The 15929-nt window shown below is 38.9% G+C and overlaps 1 protein-coding gene across 1 annotated transcript; it reads right to left on the bottom strand.

The window, feature by feature from the left end:
• Positions 1–9414: 9414 nt before the first annotated feature.
• Positions 9415–10395, bottom strand: LOC134377150 (olfactory receptor 10A3). Its single transcript, XM_063095766.1, has one exon. The coding sequence runs from the start codon at positions 10357–10359 to the stop codon at positions 9415–9417; it is 945 nt and encodes a 314-aa protein (XP_062951836.1). The 5' UTR covers positions 10360–10395.
• Positions 10396–15929: the final 5534 nt, after the last annotated feature.

Genomic DNA, 15929 nt, shown 5'->3' on the forward strand with positions numbered 1-15929 from the left:
GCAGTCATGTATTAAAATGAAATGCCTGAATTAACCAGAATAATTATATTTTGGTTGTTGAAAAAATCTCCTAAAATTAGTAAAATATGCTTGCAATTCATTTTTAACTGGGAGGTGCAGCTTAGAATAAACTGCATTTGGTTCCAAAAATGTAAAAGTGTAGAGGTTTTGAAAACTAGAAAACTTAGAGTATCAGATGAAAACCAGAAAACCCTTATAGGACTGTTTAACAAAACCTAAGGATTCCAGAGATGGGGGAGAGGAAGGGAGGGGGTTTGGGGAGTGATTGGTCAGGTAAAGGGCATAAAGAAAAATCACAATTCGTAATAATGAATATGCTAATAAGAAGAAATAAAAATTTAGAAATAAAAATGGCTCATGCTCACTGGGGAAAAAGGAATGTAATGAAGCAAAACTCTCATGAGTGGTAAAGAAAAACTAACCATAAATGCTCCATCTTTTCTCTATAGCTTAGAAGACCCTAATGCTATCATGGATAATTCACTGGTATATAATACTTAGGCAGATCATACTGTTCTAGGTTCCAGTTTTCCAATGGAAAGATGTAGAGATTGAAAGTATTGACCAAGTTCCCTTCCAGTTGTGAACTCCCAAGATTTGATGATTAGTACATGCAAAATACTTGCACTTCTAATTATTCCCAGAACTTTTCTCTGAAAAGAAAAAGAAATTGACTGTCAACAAACCAAAAAGTTCACTGATTCAAATGGTTCAGCTGTGCTTAGTGACTTCTGAACACTGAGACATCACTTCAACAGCATGTCCAACTATCAGTGAAAATGTAAGATTCACCAACACACACACAAAAGCAAAATCTGTGTACTTTCTTACCTACTGACTCTGTCTCTTTAATTTGTATGTTCCTTTATCAGAAGTTTCAGCTCTAGTCAAAAGCCACTTGTTCATAAATACAAGTTGATCCAGGGCACTGATTCTATAAAATTATATGACATAGAATTATGTGCCCTGGAGAAACCCTCCCTGGAGAACTTGGAACACTTTGTACAGAACTTTCCATATTTTTGAATAATAACTAAAGAGCTTTGCACTTGGCCCCTCAGGTGACAAAGCTCAAGAGCACAAACTTGGAGCAATACTCCTTCAGAGGTCTGTGGGGAATAGATAGCTCTTCACACAAGAGACTCAATTTCACCATGACTTCCCCCAATAGCAGGTGAAAGCAGAGGCTGAATAAATGCTGGGAAGGTAGGGCAGGAGAGGGTGTGAGCAAAGGCAGGTGACTTAGAGGTGGAGGACTTGATTGGACAAAATGCACATATTGTGCAATGTTGTGAAACAAGGCGAGTAGATTGAAGTCCATTTGTAGAAAGCCTGGATGCTCCCTCACCCCAGAACTTTTATCTTTATGAGAAGAAATATAGAGTCACTGAAAATTTTAAGAAAAATATGTCACTACAGTTGATTTCACACATAGAACTTTTTAACTTGGATTCAAAACATTTGGACTGGCTTGTATGACTGAGCACATCAGTGAACTTCTCTAGTTCTATTACTTTCTCCATACAATAAATATAATGTTATTAATCTCACAGCGTATATATGAGAATGGGCTGACTCAGAGCTTATCTAAACTGGCTTGAGCAATGAAGGTGACCATAGGCTCAGGCCCAGCAGAGAGAGCAGATGGATGAATCTGCAGGCTTGACTTTACCCAGAATGCAGACGATGTGCTCAGAGGTTCCTCTGTTCTCATCTCTCATTTTGTGGAGGAGGTTTCGTTCTCCATGAAGATCTCTCCCCTCCTGGCAGCAATAAGGCTGTCAACAACACTTAAGAATACATTCTCCCTAACCAGGGAAATGTACCAGTTAACCTGAGGAAGTGGGGTTTTCATTTACAGAACTGAATCCAAGGACTCTTGCCATATTATTCACAGCGGTCAGACTACATGCCAATGTATGAACACTGGGATGGGAAATATGTACTAATATTTACTTTTCATATACTGCCTAATATGTGCTTTTCGTGATTCTTACCCCATAAAATCCCATGGGGTTTCTGTTGTACTGGTAAGTCCTATGTCTTGATGTCAGTGACTGTATCACAGGTGATGTACAGTTCATGAGAAGTCATCAAGATGTAGTCATGATTTGTACGCCTTTTCTATATGTATATTAGATTTCAATGAAATGTGCATGAAGAACACTTCAAACACATGACAGAGAGGATAAAAAGGGAATAATATCAATATCAAACTATAATGAAAAGCCAGTAGTCCTAATTTCTAAAACAAAAATCAAAATGTGGAGATTTTAAGTGACCTTCCTCAAGGTTTGAGAAATCAAGTAGACAGCAAAGAAACACAAATGGGAAGATTTGAATAATAAAATTTTGATTTAACAGATGGTAATGAAAGTAAATATGAGACAGAAAAAACTTATCCTAATTTTATAAAAATAAAATATATGTACACACATTAATGTTTTCACAAAAAAGTAGGAAAAATCAGAAAGAATGGACATCAAACAATTTAGAATAATAACTTCTAGGAATGGGATTGGGGATGAGAGTGAAGGTAATTTTGAGAGAGACTTCTGCATTTTTATTTTCTACATCTACTTCTTGAATTTAAAATAAATTAATTACTTTGTAATAAATGAAAGCATAGCTTTTCAAAATAGAAAATTAAATTAAGGTTTTTAAATGGCAAGGCAATGATGGTACTGTCTTCCTAGGGATTACCTATAAACAACAAAATTAATGAGAAATATAAACCTAAACTTCATATTCAGAAAAGATAGGACGTATCTTAACCTAAATTACAATACGGGACATGGACTGCCAAATACAGTCAAATCAAAAGAATGCATGTGTAGATTCAGAGGGGATGTTACAGGGCAGTCCAGGCAAGGCTAAAAGAAAAGTTCTCTAGAGCTGTGGTTCCCAAAGTGTGGTTCCGGGATCTGGACCATGAGAACCACCAGGGAACTTGTTAGAAATGCAAATTTTCATGGCTGGCCAGTTTCCTCAGTTGGTTAGAGGGTGGTGCTGATAATACCTAGGTCCTGGATTCAATCCCTATACCAGCTAGCTGCCAATAAAATAAAAAACATGTTTTTTTAAAAAATTTTTTTAAAAAAGAAAGAAATACAAATTATCAAACTCCATCAGAGATCTACTGAAACAGACACCTGTGGGGGGGCCCATCGATCTGCGTTTTAATATCAGTCCAGGCGATTCCTGAACAGGTTAAAATATGCTACTCTGACATATTGACTAATTATAAGCATTTGAAAGACAGCAGGTGTAAGATCACCCTGCCTTTGTGCTGTTTCTTAAAAGCAGGAGATGAAATGCTCATGTGAAAGATGCAACATCCTTACCCTCGAGGACAAGAGGAGACCAAGAAGATTCCAAACAGACCTTGTTAAAATAACTCAACTTCTAAGCCTCCCCACATAATTTAGTTGCTTCTTGTGCAAGTGAGTGGGAAAAACACGTTGTCTTTCCCCTACACTCTTACTCGGTGACAATCAACACAGAAGACAGACTTCTGACTCCTGTGACCAAACACGTGGGCATTTCTTCCCACTGGCAAACAAGCTTCTCCAGCAGACACCAGCTGAGTGTCCTCTAAGTCAATTCAGTTCTGACACTACCTAGAGATAGTGTCAGACCCCACAGCTTGAGGGCTCGGTCCCCAAGACTGCCCCCCACTTCAGATGCCAGTTGCCAGTCCAGGCCTCTGGAACTTCTGACCAACCAGCTATAAATCAAGTTCCCACAACCCCTTCCTTGAGTTTGATTAGTTTCCTTGAGTGGCTCACAGAACTCAGGGAAACATGTACTTATGTTTACTGGTTTGTTACAAAGGATAGTACAAAGGAAACATACGAAGAGATGCATAAGGCAAGGTATGGGGGAGGGGCATGGAGCTTCCATGCGCTCCCTGGGCACCACCTTCCGGGAAGTTCCATGTGTTCATCTATCCAGAAGCTCTCTGAATTCATTGGGCTTTTATGGAGACTTCATTACATAGGAATGATATTGATTAAATCATTGGCCACTGGTGATCAACTTAACCTTCAGCCCCTCTCCCCTCCCTGGAGGTTGGGGGATGGGACTAAAAGTCCCAGATTGGTCTTTCCTATGACCAACCCTGATCCTGAAGCTACCTAGGTGCTGCCAGCCACCATAAGCACACAAAAAGTTTCGTACCACTTTGGAGATTCTAAGGATTTTAGGAATTGTATGTCAGGAGACAGGGTTGAAAACCAAATGTGTATTTTCACAATATCACACTTCTTAACAACTTAGCATTCTCTGTCCAATTCAATATGTAAGTAACTGACCCAGACTGCTTCCTTGGATCTTCATTTCTTTATGAAGGCTCCTGCACTACATAACACTTGTATTATACTTTTCTCCTGTCGATCTGTCTTACATCAATTTTATTCTCGAACTCAGGTGGGACTCTAAGAGGATGGAGGTGGAACGTTTCCACCCTTACATTCTGATGTGAACTAAAACTTCAGACCCTGGAGAGAAAAAAAAAAAGAGAACATGATCCTCTTGTTTGCAACAAGGAGTACTAGATGTGTAGGCTAGTAACGAAGGCTTCCCTGGACCTGCTTTGACAAAATAAAGAGGCACGTAGGCCTGGATGAACAAAAGAGCACACAAATATGCCACAGTTTCAGGAAACTATCTGTTATTTAGACATATGAAGCAATGTGAGCTCCAGTTATCTGATGGCACGAGAGCAGAAAAGAAAAAAAGTAACATCTTTATTATAAAGATTTAAGCTATACATCAGTCACCTGGGGATCTTATTAAAATGCAAATTGGAAATCATGAAGTCTGTATATTAAAACTTAAATAGAATTTATTCTCACTATTTTTCCCACTTGATATGATTGTTATAGTCTTTTTTAATACATATTTATGGGGTACAGAGTTGACTATCAGTGTTTGTGTACAGTACGTGATGATCAAATCAACATTATTAGCATGTTCATCATTACAAATAGTAATTACTTTTTGTGTCCCTTACCCCATTACTCCTTATCCCCCCTCCCGCTCCCCCTTTCCCACCTCTAGTAACTATAGATCTGGTCTCTCCTACAGAAAGTTCAATGTTTTATTATGTTCTTTCTTTCTTTATTTATTTTTTAGCTCCCACTTCTGAGTTAGGAAATGTGGTATTTCTCTTTCTGTCCTGGTTTATTCCACTTCAGAAAGTTTTTTCCAAGCTTATCCATGTTGCTGTGAATGGCAGAATTTCATTCCTTTTTATGGCTGAGTAGTATTCCATTTTGTATATATTACCATATTTTCCTTATCCAGTCATCCATTGATGGACAGTTAGGTTGGTTTCATATGATTGTTATAGTCTTGAAGGATTCAGTGATGTTATCTTTTCCTTGACAGCTATTATGCACAATAAATTATAGAAAAAACATAAAGAACTAAAAAACACACCATCCCCATTTTAACACTAAACCGCTTAATGAGCAATGCAATTCTCCAAAAAAATTAATCCCATTTGGTCTGCCTTCCAAAAGTAAGTGACACAAAGAAACCAATAAACACAGGACCACCACCAAAAATCCAAACAGCTACAAGCCCACAACTATCATTCAACCCAGATTTTAGATGTACTGTTGTATCATAAATATACACTTCCAAGACATAAAAGTTGTAATAACAAATGAAGAAAGAAAGAGAAAGAGAGACAAGAAGTTTCTTACGCAAAAGTTACTGATGTCCTGATTTCATACATCTGGCCAACTGTCATTCCAGAGACCATCTAGGAACCATGAATAATTGCCCAGCTCCAAACTCAAAAAGAAGGTGGATGCCGCCCCTCCACCCTGAGAAGGTGCATGGGCTACCACTGGAGTCAAAGTTTTCCCATCAGGAGAGGAATTCAAGATTTGAAACAACTACTTATTGGGCATATTACAGGAGAAACAAACATCACATGGTCTCTAAGGTCCTAATTCTGAGATATTGAAACTCCATGACAAACACAACCTGTTTGATGTCACAAAAAAGGAAACATCCCCTGTAACAGGCTAAGAAATTCCCAATATCTTTGAACCAACTGGTCAATCCACATTATTGAGACTGGCCATGTCATCTGAGGGATGAATACAACAAAGGTAAATTCAAGGTTGCTTGGCCATAGGGACAAAAACGGTTGATGAAACAACCCCCTCCACCCACTCCTGCTCAGCTGGGATCACAACAAAGCTTGCGTCCTGAGGACTGTTCCATTACCAGTTCTCTTTGTTTAACACGTGTGCCTGTCCCCTCCCCTGAGTCTGCTCCCAGTCTTGAAACTACTATCTTGACTCAGACTGCCCTCTTTTTATTACTCCAGAAAGTGTGTCTAAAGCACGTACTCTGTCCCAGGCACTGTGTTCGGCAGGCAGCACACAGTGGTGAACAAATTCATACAGTCACTGCCCTCATAGGGCTTGCTATCAAGTGTGACAAACAGTAAACAGATCACACATTTAAATATATGAAGAAAGCTCAAGCTGATAAGCCCCCTATAACAGAAAACACACAGGTGGGATCTACAAAATGTACTTTTTTTTTTTTTTTGGTGGCTGGCCAGTACAGGAATCTGAACCCTTGGCCTTAGTGTTACCAACACCATACTCTAAGTAACTGAGCTAACCATGAGGAAAGACTCAGCATGGTTCTTGGGCTTGCAGTCTCAGGGGGCACCTCGTTACCAACTCTGTGGTTGACAGAGAAAACTCTAGGATTCTCTCCCACAAGGTCCCGCCCCAATTTACGTGATGTTCTTAACATTTTTCCACGGTCCTATGCTTCCTACTGTTGAGAAAGTGGTGGGGCAAGTAAAACTCTTCCTAGGGAACATGGCCTGGCCTCAGGATGAAGTATTTAAAAAAAAAAAAAAAAAATCAGATTTTATGCAGTGAAGATTAACTGCTTTAAGGCATTTCTCCCGGACTCTATCCTGCTAAGCTGAGCATGCCTCCCCTTATATCACAAACACTTCTGTTTTTTATCTTAGCAACCAGTGCAAGGTACCATCAAGAAGAAGGAAAGTCCATTCTGCTACATAAAATAAAATTAAGATAAAGAGCTATGAAGGAAGAACCAGATGTTCAAAGAAAGAACAATTTGAGAAGGGAAGTTGGGGGCTGGGAAGGCAGGGAAGGCCATCTTAAAGAAATGACATTTTAAGGAGATCTGGAGAAAGAAAGAATTAGCTAGCTGAACAGCATGGTGAGAAGCATCTCAGATGGAGAGAAAGGCGTGTTTTGACAGCTCCAGGCCAGAATGAGGTAATGACTTCATGAACTGAAAGCAGACTTGCACCAGAAAAGGTGAGTGCATGGTCAAGCGAGCCGGCAGGAAGCGCAGCAGGGGATAGCAGAAGTGCAGGCAGGGGACAGATCTAGCAGGGCTTCGTGTGTGATACAGAAGGCTTTTTCTATCCTAAATACAGTAGAAACTCATTAAAATATTTTAAGCAGAGAGAGTCATCAAAAGATTCACATTTTTAAAATTTTCCTGTCTGTGTTGATTGTGGCTGGAAATCTTGGCATCAACTTCAAATCCAGGAATACACAATTTCAAGTATCGGTCCTATTAGCTGGCATGAGATTGAAGTTGGTGTTACCAGAATTGCTGCTATTCAGAGGCAAAACAAACTGGGTCCTTCCGAACTGGCTGGTTTTTTTCAAAGTTATTACCAAATGGAGATTCAGTGTGTCTCTGAAATTATTGCTACGTAACCAAACCCTGCCAGTTCAACTTCTATTTTTCACCAGGGACAGAGAAATAGGTAAGAATTTACTTCAATGATCCTCTGAAGCATAGTGATCTTCCAATAAACTGAATTCCTCAAGGGCGAGGACTGTATTTCTCCATGGACAGTCAGGTTAAGTCACTCTTAACAAAAACTTATTGACTCTGTATGAATGAACAAATGAAACAAAGAATAAAAATTAAAATAAAGCCGTGAATTCTGTTTGCTTTTTCGGCTTCAAAGATTTTTTTTTTTTTTTCCCCTGAAAGGACTTATTTAATTGGTCCCTCTAACTGCAGTGAGAAGGAAAGTTTAGGACACCAAGAGACAGAATCTGATGAAAGGATTTGCTAATGCTCTAACAAAGAGAATATTACACAACATTCAAATATTACTCAAACTGGTGTCAACCCTCTGATAAAGTTTCTTTTTGTGAAAATCCCATTCATTTTTCACCTCCGCTTCTCATTTTTGGCAGAGGTAATTTACAAAAAATGACTTTTTTAGCAACTGAATGACAGCTTCAAATGGGAATAGTATTTTACCCCCTTATTGCCATCCGTGGAGCAAAATTTAAAGCCAGTAGGAGCTCACGTGATGTAGATTCAATAAAGAGGTCACTCCCAATTCTCTAACAGCAACATTAAAATAGGAAGTAAACATGAAGTGTTCCAAATTTTGCAAGATGTGAAATTATTTATTCTGAAAAGGTCACACAGTTACTGATGTGACTCAAGAATGATAGAAAACAGGCAGAACTATTTAATTGTATTTGTTTCCCACAATAAACAAAAAACAGTAAATCATTCATTATTCATAAACAAGTGTCTGGGGGCATTTTGGCCTACAGATGGAAATGTAACAAAAGTCTCTTAAACAGTGATCTATAAGAGAAAAAGATATTATCAAGTGAGATTTCAGGAAAATTCTCATGTACTCTTCTGGTTACCAACATTAGATGAATATTTGTTAAAATAAACAAAATAAAACAAACAAACAGAAAACAAGAGAAGCCTTGGTTCTTATTAAAATTTGTGAGTCCATGAAGTAAAACCACTTTGGACCTCCCAAAATAGATGCACTTTTTTTTATTCATTCATGGAATGGATTTTCACTCCAGACTTACAAAACTCATGCCTCTGTTTGTTGGTCTCTTGAAACTCTACCCTGTTAGTGAAGCACAGTGGGCCTTCAGGTAAGTCTGAAACAGTTACAATCATTGTGAAAAGTAATTCTGCAATAGCTGTTAAAATATATAAGCACACATACTCTTCATCCCACCAGTCTCACTTTAACAACCTATCACACAGATGTAAAGGCATCAGTACATACAAACATATGGAGCAAGGTGTTATTGAAACATTGTCTCAATCAATAATACAGTAACGCCCTGAATGTTCATAATAGAGAAAGAGATGAATAGACTGTTGTATCATAGTTTTAGAAAACTGTATTTATTTTTTAAAAAATGACATCAGTACAGTATTGAAAGAGAGGGAACCCCTGATAAATTTTCAAACTTGGAGAACTCAACAAACCAAGCATATTTATACCAAAAAATTCAAAGTTTTCACCACTCATGAAATTTAAATAAAGTTCAGTTGGGCAGTGACCAAACATCTCATGGCTTTTCAACATAGTTAGACTGTGTGTAAAACCACTTTTCTTTGCCATAATTTCATCAAGGCCCTTTTTATCTCATTGTTTCGCAAGCTGTAGATAAGTGGATTCAGCAGAGGTGTAAGCAATGTGTAAGCTAATGACATCACTTTCTTGGTTTCTGGTGAGTAGCCAGATTTAGGCTGTAAATAAGTCAGACTGGCTGTGCCATAGAAGAGGGTGACAGATGTGAGATGGGACGCACACGTGGAAAAGGCCTTTTGTCTCCCAGTGGTTGACAGCATCTTCAGGATGGCAAAAAGAATTTGAAGGTAAGACAAGAGTATCAACAAGAAAGGAACCATAATAATCAAAATGGTGCCTGTGAAGGCATAGATTTCAAACAAGAAGGTGTCTGCACATGCAAGTTCTAGCACTGGGGGAGTCTCACAGAAGAGATGATTAATTTCATTGGGGCCACAAAAGGGAAAACTAAATACCCATAGGGTCTGCACAGTAGCCACCATGATTCCTGAGACCCAGGAAAATATAACTAATTTCATAAAAATCTTTTTGTTCATAATCATTGGGTAGTTCAGAGGATGGCAGATTGCAGAAAATCGGTCATAAGCCATTGCCCCCAGGAGAAAACATTCAGTCCCACCAAAAAGAAGAATGAAATACATCTGTGCAAAACAGCCTGCAAAAGATATTGTGGTTTTCTCCATGGAGAGAACCACCAGCATTTCAGGCATAACGACTGCACTGAAACTCAGGTCCACCACCGATAAGTTCTGGAGGAACAGGTACATGGGAACGTGGAGGCTCTGGTCCAGGGAGATGATGACTATAATGATGGCATTTCCCACCAGGGTTACCAGATAAATCACCAAGAAAACTGCAAAGAGCTGCTGTTGGAGTTGAGGGAAGTTAGAGAATCCCAAGAGGATGAATTCAACCACAGAGCTTTGATTTTGCCTTTTCATTTCAGTAGTTGAGCCCTATCTTGTTTTTATGGACATAGTATACAAAGTGTGAAGTCACAGTCTAATAGCTGAGAGTTTGAGTCTGGAATTGTTGACAGAAGATGTAATGACAGGCTTATTTTAACAGAACTTCAGGTTGGCAATTTTGGAGAATTGTCAATTACTTGTAATAATGAACCTTTGAAATACAAATAAAGAAGTGAAGAATTATGTCTCAGAAGTCTTGTTTAAAAAGCACAAAATAACAGCAGGTATCTTCTGGCAACTTTGTTGCTAAGTTGAAAATTATACCTATTATTAAAACACACACTAACATTATATTATGTAGAATCCATTGTCCATTACATAGATATATGCATCTCTGCGTTTTTTTAATTGTATATTTATATATAAATTTTAATAAAAAGAATATCAAATTAGACAAATAGCAAAAAATGCAGAAAAATTAAAAACTAATAATAATTTGAAATTAAAACATATTTTTGATGATTACCAAATACCAAAATTCAAAATGCATTTATATTACTTTGTTAAAGATGAAAAATAAAAATACTCCTGAACAGATACAGAAACATTCAGAAAGAGTTGAACTTTAGATACACTTAACTTAGATGAATTTAAGTAAATTGGCTTCAAGCATACTGATTTCTGGTCAGGCTGGACCAGGCTGATTATGTTGAAATTTGCTTTGATGGGAAACTTTAGAGGTCAGTTCTCCATGGTCCATCCTTATGGCCATATGTGGCTTTTAGAGCTATAGAAAATACCATTTGGGATCATTCTGCTCCTGTAGTATAAACTGTCTCTCACTCTGTCTACACATACACACAAGCACTCACCTTAGGAAGTTCATTAAATTATTATCCATTCAACAAACACTGATTGAGCACCACCACATGGGAGCCTCTCCACCCTTAAGATAAATTTGAGCCATAAACTCAACAGAGAGGTCATTTCTGACCACACAGTATGCAATAGTAGCCCGTATACACTACCCTAGCACTTTCTAACTCCCATCTCCCTGATTTATTTTTTGCCACAGCACTCATCACCAACTGAAGTAACACATATTTATTTGTGTTTTTGTGTTTATTACCTAACTCTCCCTTCTAGAATGTAAACTCCAGAGGACAAGAACTTTGTTTTGTTTTTTGCTATATTCCCAGTGCCTGCAACATGGACGACATAATAGATGCTAAACCAATATTTATTGAATGGATGGAGACATAAATGTTAAAATTAGAAAAACCCAGATGCAACTCTTAAGAAATACAGTGTCTGAAAGAAAAATAAATCAAAGACGACAGGATGGAGAGGACCCAGATTTAATCCATGGCTTTTGTAGAAGTTTGCTGCTGCTTGTGGGGTAGGAGATACCACTGGATTGGGAGCCAGTCCAGAACTGGGCTGCTGTCCTGACCCTGCCATTATCTCCAAGATGGGTCTCTGTCTCTCCCTGCATTCAGGTTCCCCATCTGCATGGTCGGGAGCAGCAAAATTACCCTGGACATCCCTTCTGGCTCAGACATGGGTGTTTCTCTGATTGTTGATAGAAAACTGCAGGCTGCAGGGCCCCTACTCCGTTCAGATGGAGGCCAGGCTGAAGGGAGGGTGGAATGGTGGGGGATGGGCAATCGGGGCACACATGCTGCCTGAGTCACTTTGGGCCAGCCAGTTTCATGCTGAAATGACCATTTCCTTCCCAATCCAACTGCTCTTCCAGAGCCCTGGTCTGGACAAAGCACCTCCATTCTCCCTGCTCTCACCCAGATAAAGTCTCCTGGTCCCCAGCCTTCTACTCACTGTCAGGGCCCACAGGTCTTAAAAGTCTGGAATCCCTCCATCCTCGGCAAGTGCATCCCCACGGACACTACCCCAGCTCACTGCCTACTCTCCTCCACCTCTACTTCCCCTGTCATTACTTGGAAACCCAACCAGCTTCTCCATTTTCTGTACCATCTCCTCCACTCTGTGCCTCATACCCCTATCGAAATAATCTCATCCTCCCTCCCAGAGCCTTCAGGGTCTTCCCTCATCAGTAGAATAAAATCGCCATTTCTCAGGCTGGCATTTAAGGGAAACCAGAATGGGAATAACTGCTTTAGAAATTTAAATGAGGGAAAGATTACTTCTGAATAGAGAGCGAGGGTGAAATTCCATCAGCATGGAATGTAATGGATAGAAAGCCATTAGGTGGAAAGAGAAAAGCATACGGAGGAAGGCTGACTTGCTCAAGTCCAAGGTATTCCACGACACTTTAGTACGAGAATGGAGGCCCACTGGCCTTTGTGTGAGGCTTTGAAAACCAGAAGAATTTCACCATGGGACGTGAAGAAGTCAGGAGGACAGAAGGACACAGCAAGCTGAAGACATGTAATATCTCGAATTCAGATCATTAGGATATTAGCAGAAAGTAAGAGGCAAATTGATTTACCAAATATGACCATAGTGATATTTTAAAACCAAACATGTGTATTAACTATAAGAAAATATTTTGGATGTCAAAAAAGTCTCCTAAAATTAGTAAAGAGACTCTGTAGGAAAAAAAGCGTTTAAGTACCATTTCTAATAAACAAAAGTATATATGCAACTCCAAATGTATAAAACCAAGTAAGTTTTTAAAATAAGGAAATTTAGAGTACCCTATTAAAAATAAACAAACTTTAGGGAGCTGATAAAACAAAATTATGGAACAAATCTAAATTACTGCCATTGGGCTGTCTGGTTGCTCGGTTGGTTAGAGTGTGGCGTTAAAACACAGAGGTCAAGTGTTCAGATGCCAGTACCGGCCAGCCACCAAAATAAATAAATAAATAAATAAATAAATAAATGCCTTCATGAGTGATTTTTTAAAAATTAAACCTCAATTCTCCATCTTTTCCGTGATGAAATAGACAAATGCTGATTTGGCTAATTCTGTGACATGTCCTAGCAGCTCTAGTGTTAACTTTCTGTATGACTTTGGGCAAATAACTCCCTCTTAGGGTTTCATCTTGCTACATTATTGGAATTATTTCTGACCACCCTCAACCCTTGCTCCTCAGCTATATACCTGTATGAACTGATGATTTGTGCAAGCAATCTACTTATAGCTCTAATTATTGTCCAAACTTTTATGTAAATATGAATCGACTTACCTGAGCACTGATTTACCGCTTTGATAAGTACCTCTAATTATCAGTGAGAAGAACTATAAATGGTAAACCCACTAACAGGTATCCAAACAGAATCATCAGTTCCTTACCTATTGACTATCCGTTATTTTCATCCCATTTAATCAGACATTTCACTTCTTAGTTAAAAAATACACCCATAAATACAACTCAGTGATTCGATATTGATTTTATAACATTATATGTACACGGCACTGAATTGTATGCCCTAGGAGAAACCTTCTCTGGAGAACTTAACTCAATTTATACAGACTTTTCTGTATGGAGATAAGAAAGCTCAACTGCACAAAACTGGAACACCACACCTCCAGATTTCTACAGGGAATAAACTCCTCTTCGCACAAGAGACTCAATTCCACCAAGACCTCCCCCTTAAGAAATGAAATCAGAGACTGAGTGCATGTTAGCAAATAGGTACAGTGGGGAAGGGGGAAAGGGAGGAAGGGATGTGGGTGTCAGCAAAGGCAGGGGATCTGGATGGAGGGCCTGATTGAATGGGGTGGCAGCTCGTGCAATGGTAGAAAATGACTTCAGGCAAGAAAATTGAAGTCATTTTATGGAAAGCCTGACTGTCATTACCAAAACTTTTTATATTTTCTAGTTGGAATATACTAAAATTTGGAGGAAATTTTTGGAGGCAAAAATCTTTTAAATAATTTTATAGTTGGAGATTTTTAACTTGAAGTCAAAACATCTGGGCTACCTGCATGGCTTTGAGCAAATCATGTAACTTCTCTGGCTCTATCCCCTTTTTGGTAAAGTAATGATAATGTTATTAACCTCATGGGATATATGTAAGAATCAAGGGACTCAGAGTTCAGTCTAAGCTGAATTAAACAGTCAGTGAGGCCACTGGCTCAGTCTTAGCAGAGTATGGAGATGAACGAATCTGCAGGCTTGGCTGTGTCCAGAACTCAGATGATGTGGCCTGGATTTGAGTTACATTTTCCTGCTTCTCATCTCTGCTTTCCTAGAGTAAGTTCCATTCTCAAGGAGGATCTCCCCCTTTTAGTGGTAATGTAGTAGATTGAATTGTGTCCCCCCAAAACTCACTGAAGCTTGAATTGTGTCCCCCAAGTTTTATGTATTAGAAACTTGGCCCTCACTGTAACTGCTGAGGGTGGGAAATCCTATTATGATAATTGAAAGGTGGGGCCTTGAAGAGGTGATAGATTGTAGGGCGTGCAATAGTGAATGGAATGGATTAAAAATGGTGGTCAGGGGCATGGTTCTGAGGGCTTTAAAAAGAGAGTTAATGAGAAGTTCTCTCTCTCTGCTCCCACCATCTTGCAATGTGAGACCCCTGAGTCACTGTCACCACTGCCAGATGGACTTTGGACTTCCCAGCCTCAGAAACTGGAAACGATAAATTTTGTTTTCTTTAAAAATCACCCAGATTCAAGTATTTTGTTATAAGCAACAGAAACAGACTAAGATAGGCAATAAGGCTGCCAGCAGCACTTAGGGATACATCCTCTCTAATCTGTGTCCAGTGGAAAAAAATGTACTAGTTATCCTGAGAAAGAAGTTTTAATTCACAAAAACTAGTCCAAGGATCCCTCCCAATATCGTCCATTACATACCCATCTACGAACCAGACACTGAGACTCTAAATGGGATGGGAAATGCCGCCAATATGTAATTTTCATAGCGTCTACCCCATAATCGGGTATAGCATCATTCCCAACTATGAATACCTGAAAATGTTTAATGAGAAAATTCCCCAAGAAAAATGAAGGTACTGTTTGTAAGGGAAGGAAGCCAATAAATGATGGCAATTCAACACACAAATGCCCTGTACGTATGACAAAGTGCATCGTATACCTTAAATTACTGTATGAATACAAAGAGGAACAATAAAAATGGAGAACCAATAAAATTACATTAGTTGTTTTTGCAAGCCAGACTAGACAGAAGTAGAAACAGGGTGGAATGAATAAGGCAAAACAATAAATATCACAGAAGATGAATGTGGTAAGTGAAGAAGAGAAGATTTCAAATATTGGTGAAAGAAAAGATGGAGAATAAATATAAACAGGGACAGGGGAGTCCATAAACAGATCACTTTGCACAACTTTGGGACTGGTTCCCACGTCTAGGCATGAGGAGAAAATGGATATCCCTCTCCTCTTGAAAGAAATCAGGAGGTAAATTAGTGGGGTTACTAATGAAGGGGTCTTCTTGGAATTGACCATTCCCTCACTGAACAGGCTGAGAGTCTGACTGTAGAAGGCATTGTTGTGAGCCCTATACAGGTACCCCAGTCCCCTTCTGTCATGGTAAGAAAGTCCAGGACCCTTGAAGTGGGTAATGGGAAATGTAACACACACAGATTATCATCTTGCTTATGAGTGTCTTATGAAATAAGAAGGAAAGCAAACAGAGTACATCCCATCA

The sequence above is a fragment of the Cynocephalus volans genome, chromosome 4, assembly GCF_027409185.1.
Source record: "Cynocephalus volans isolate mCynVol1 chromosome 4, mCynVol1.pri, whole genome shotgun sequence".
In the NCBI taxonomy this organism is placed as follows: Eukaryota; Metazoa; Chordata; class Mammalia; order Dermoptera; family Cynocephalidae; genus Cynocephalus; species Cynocephalus volans.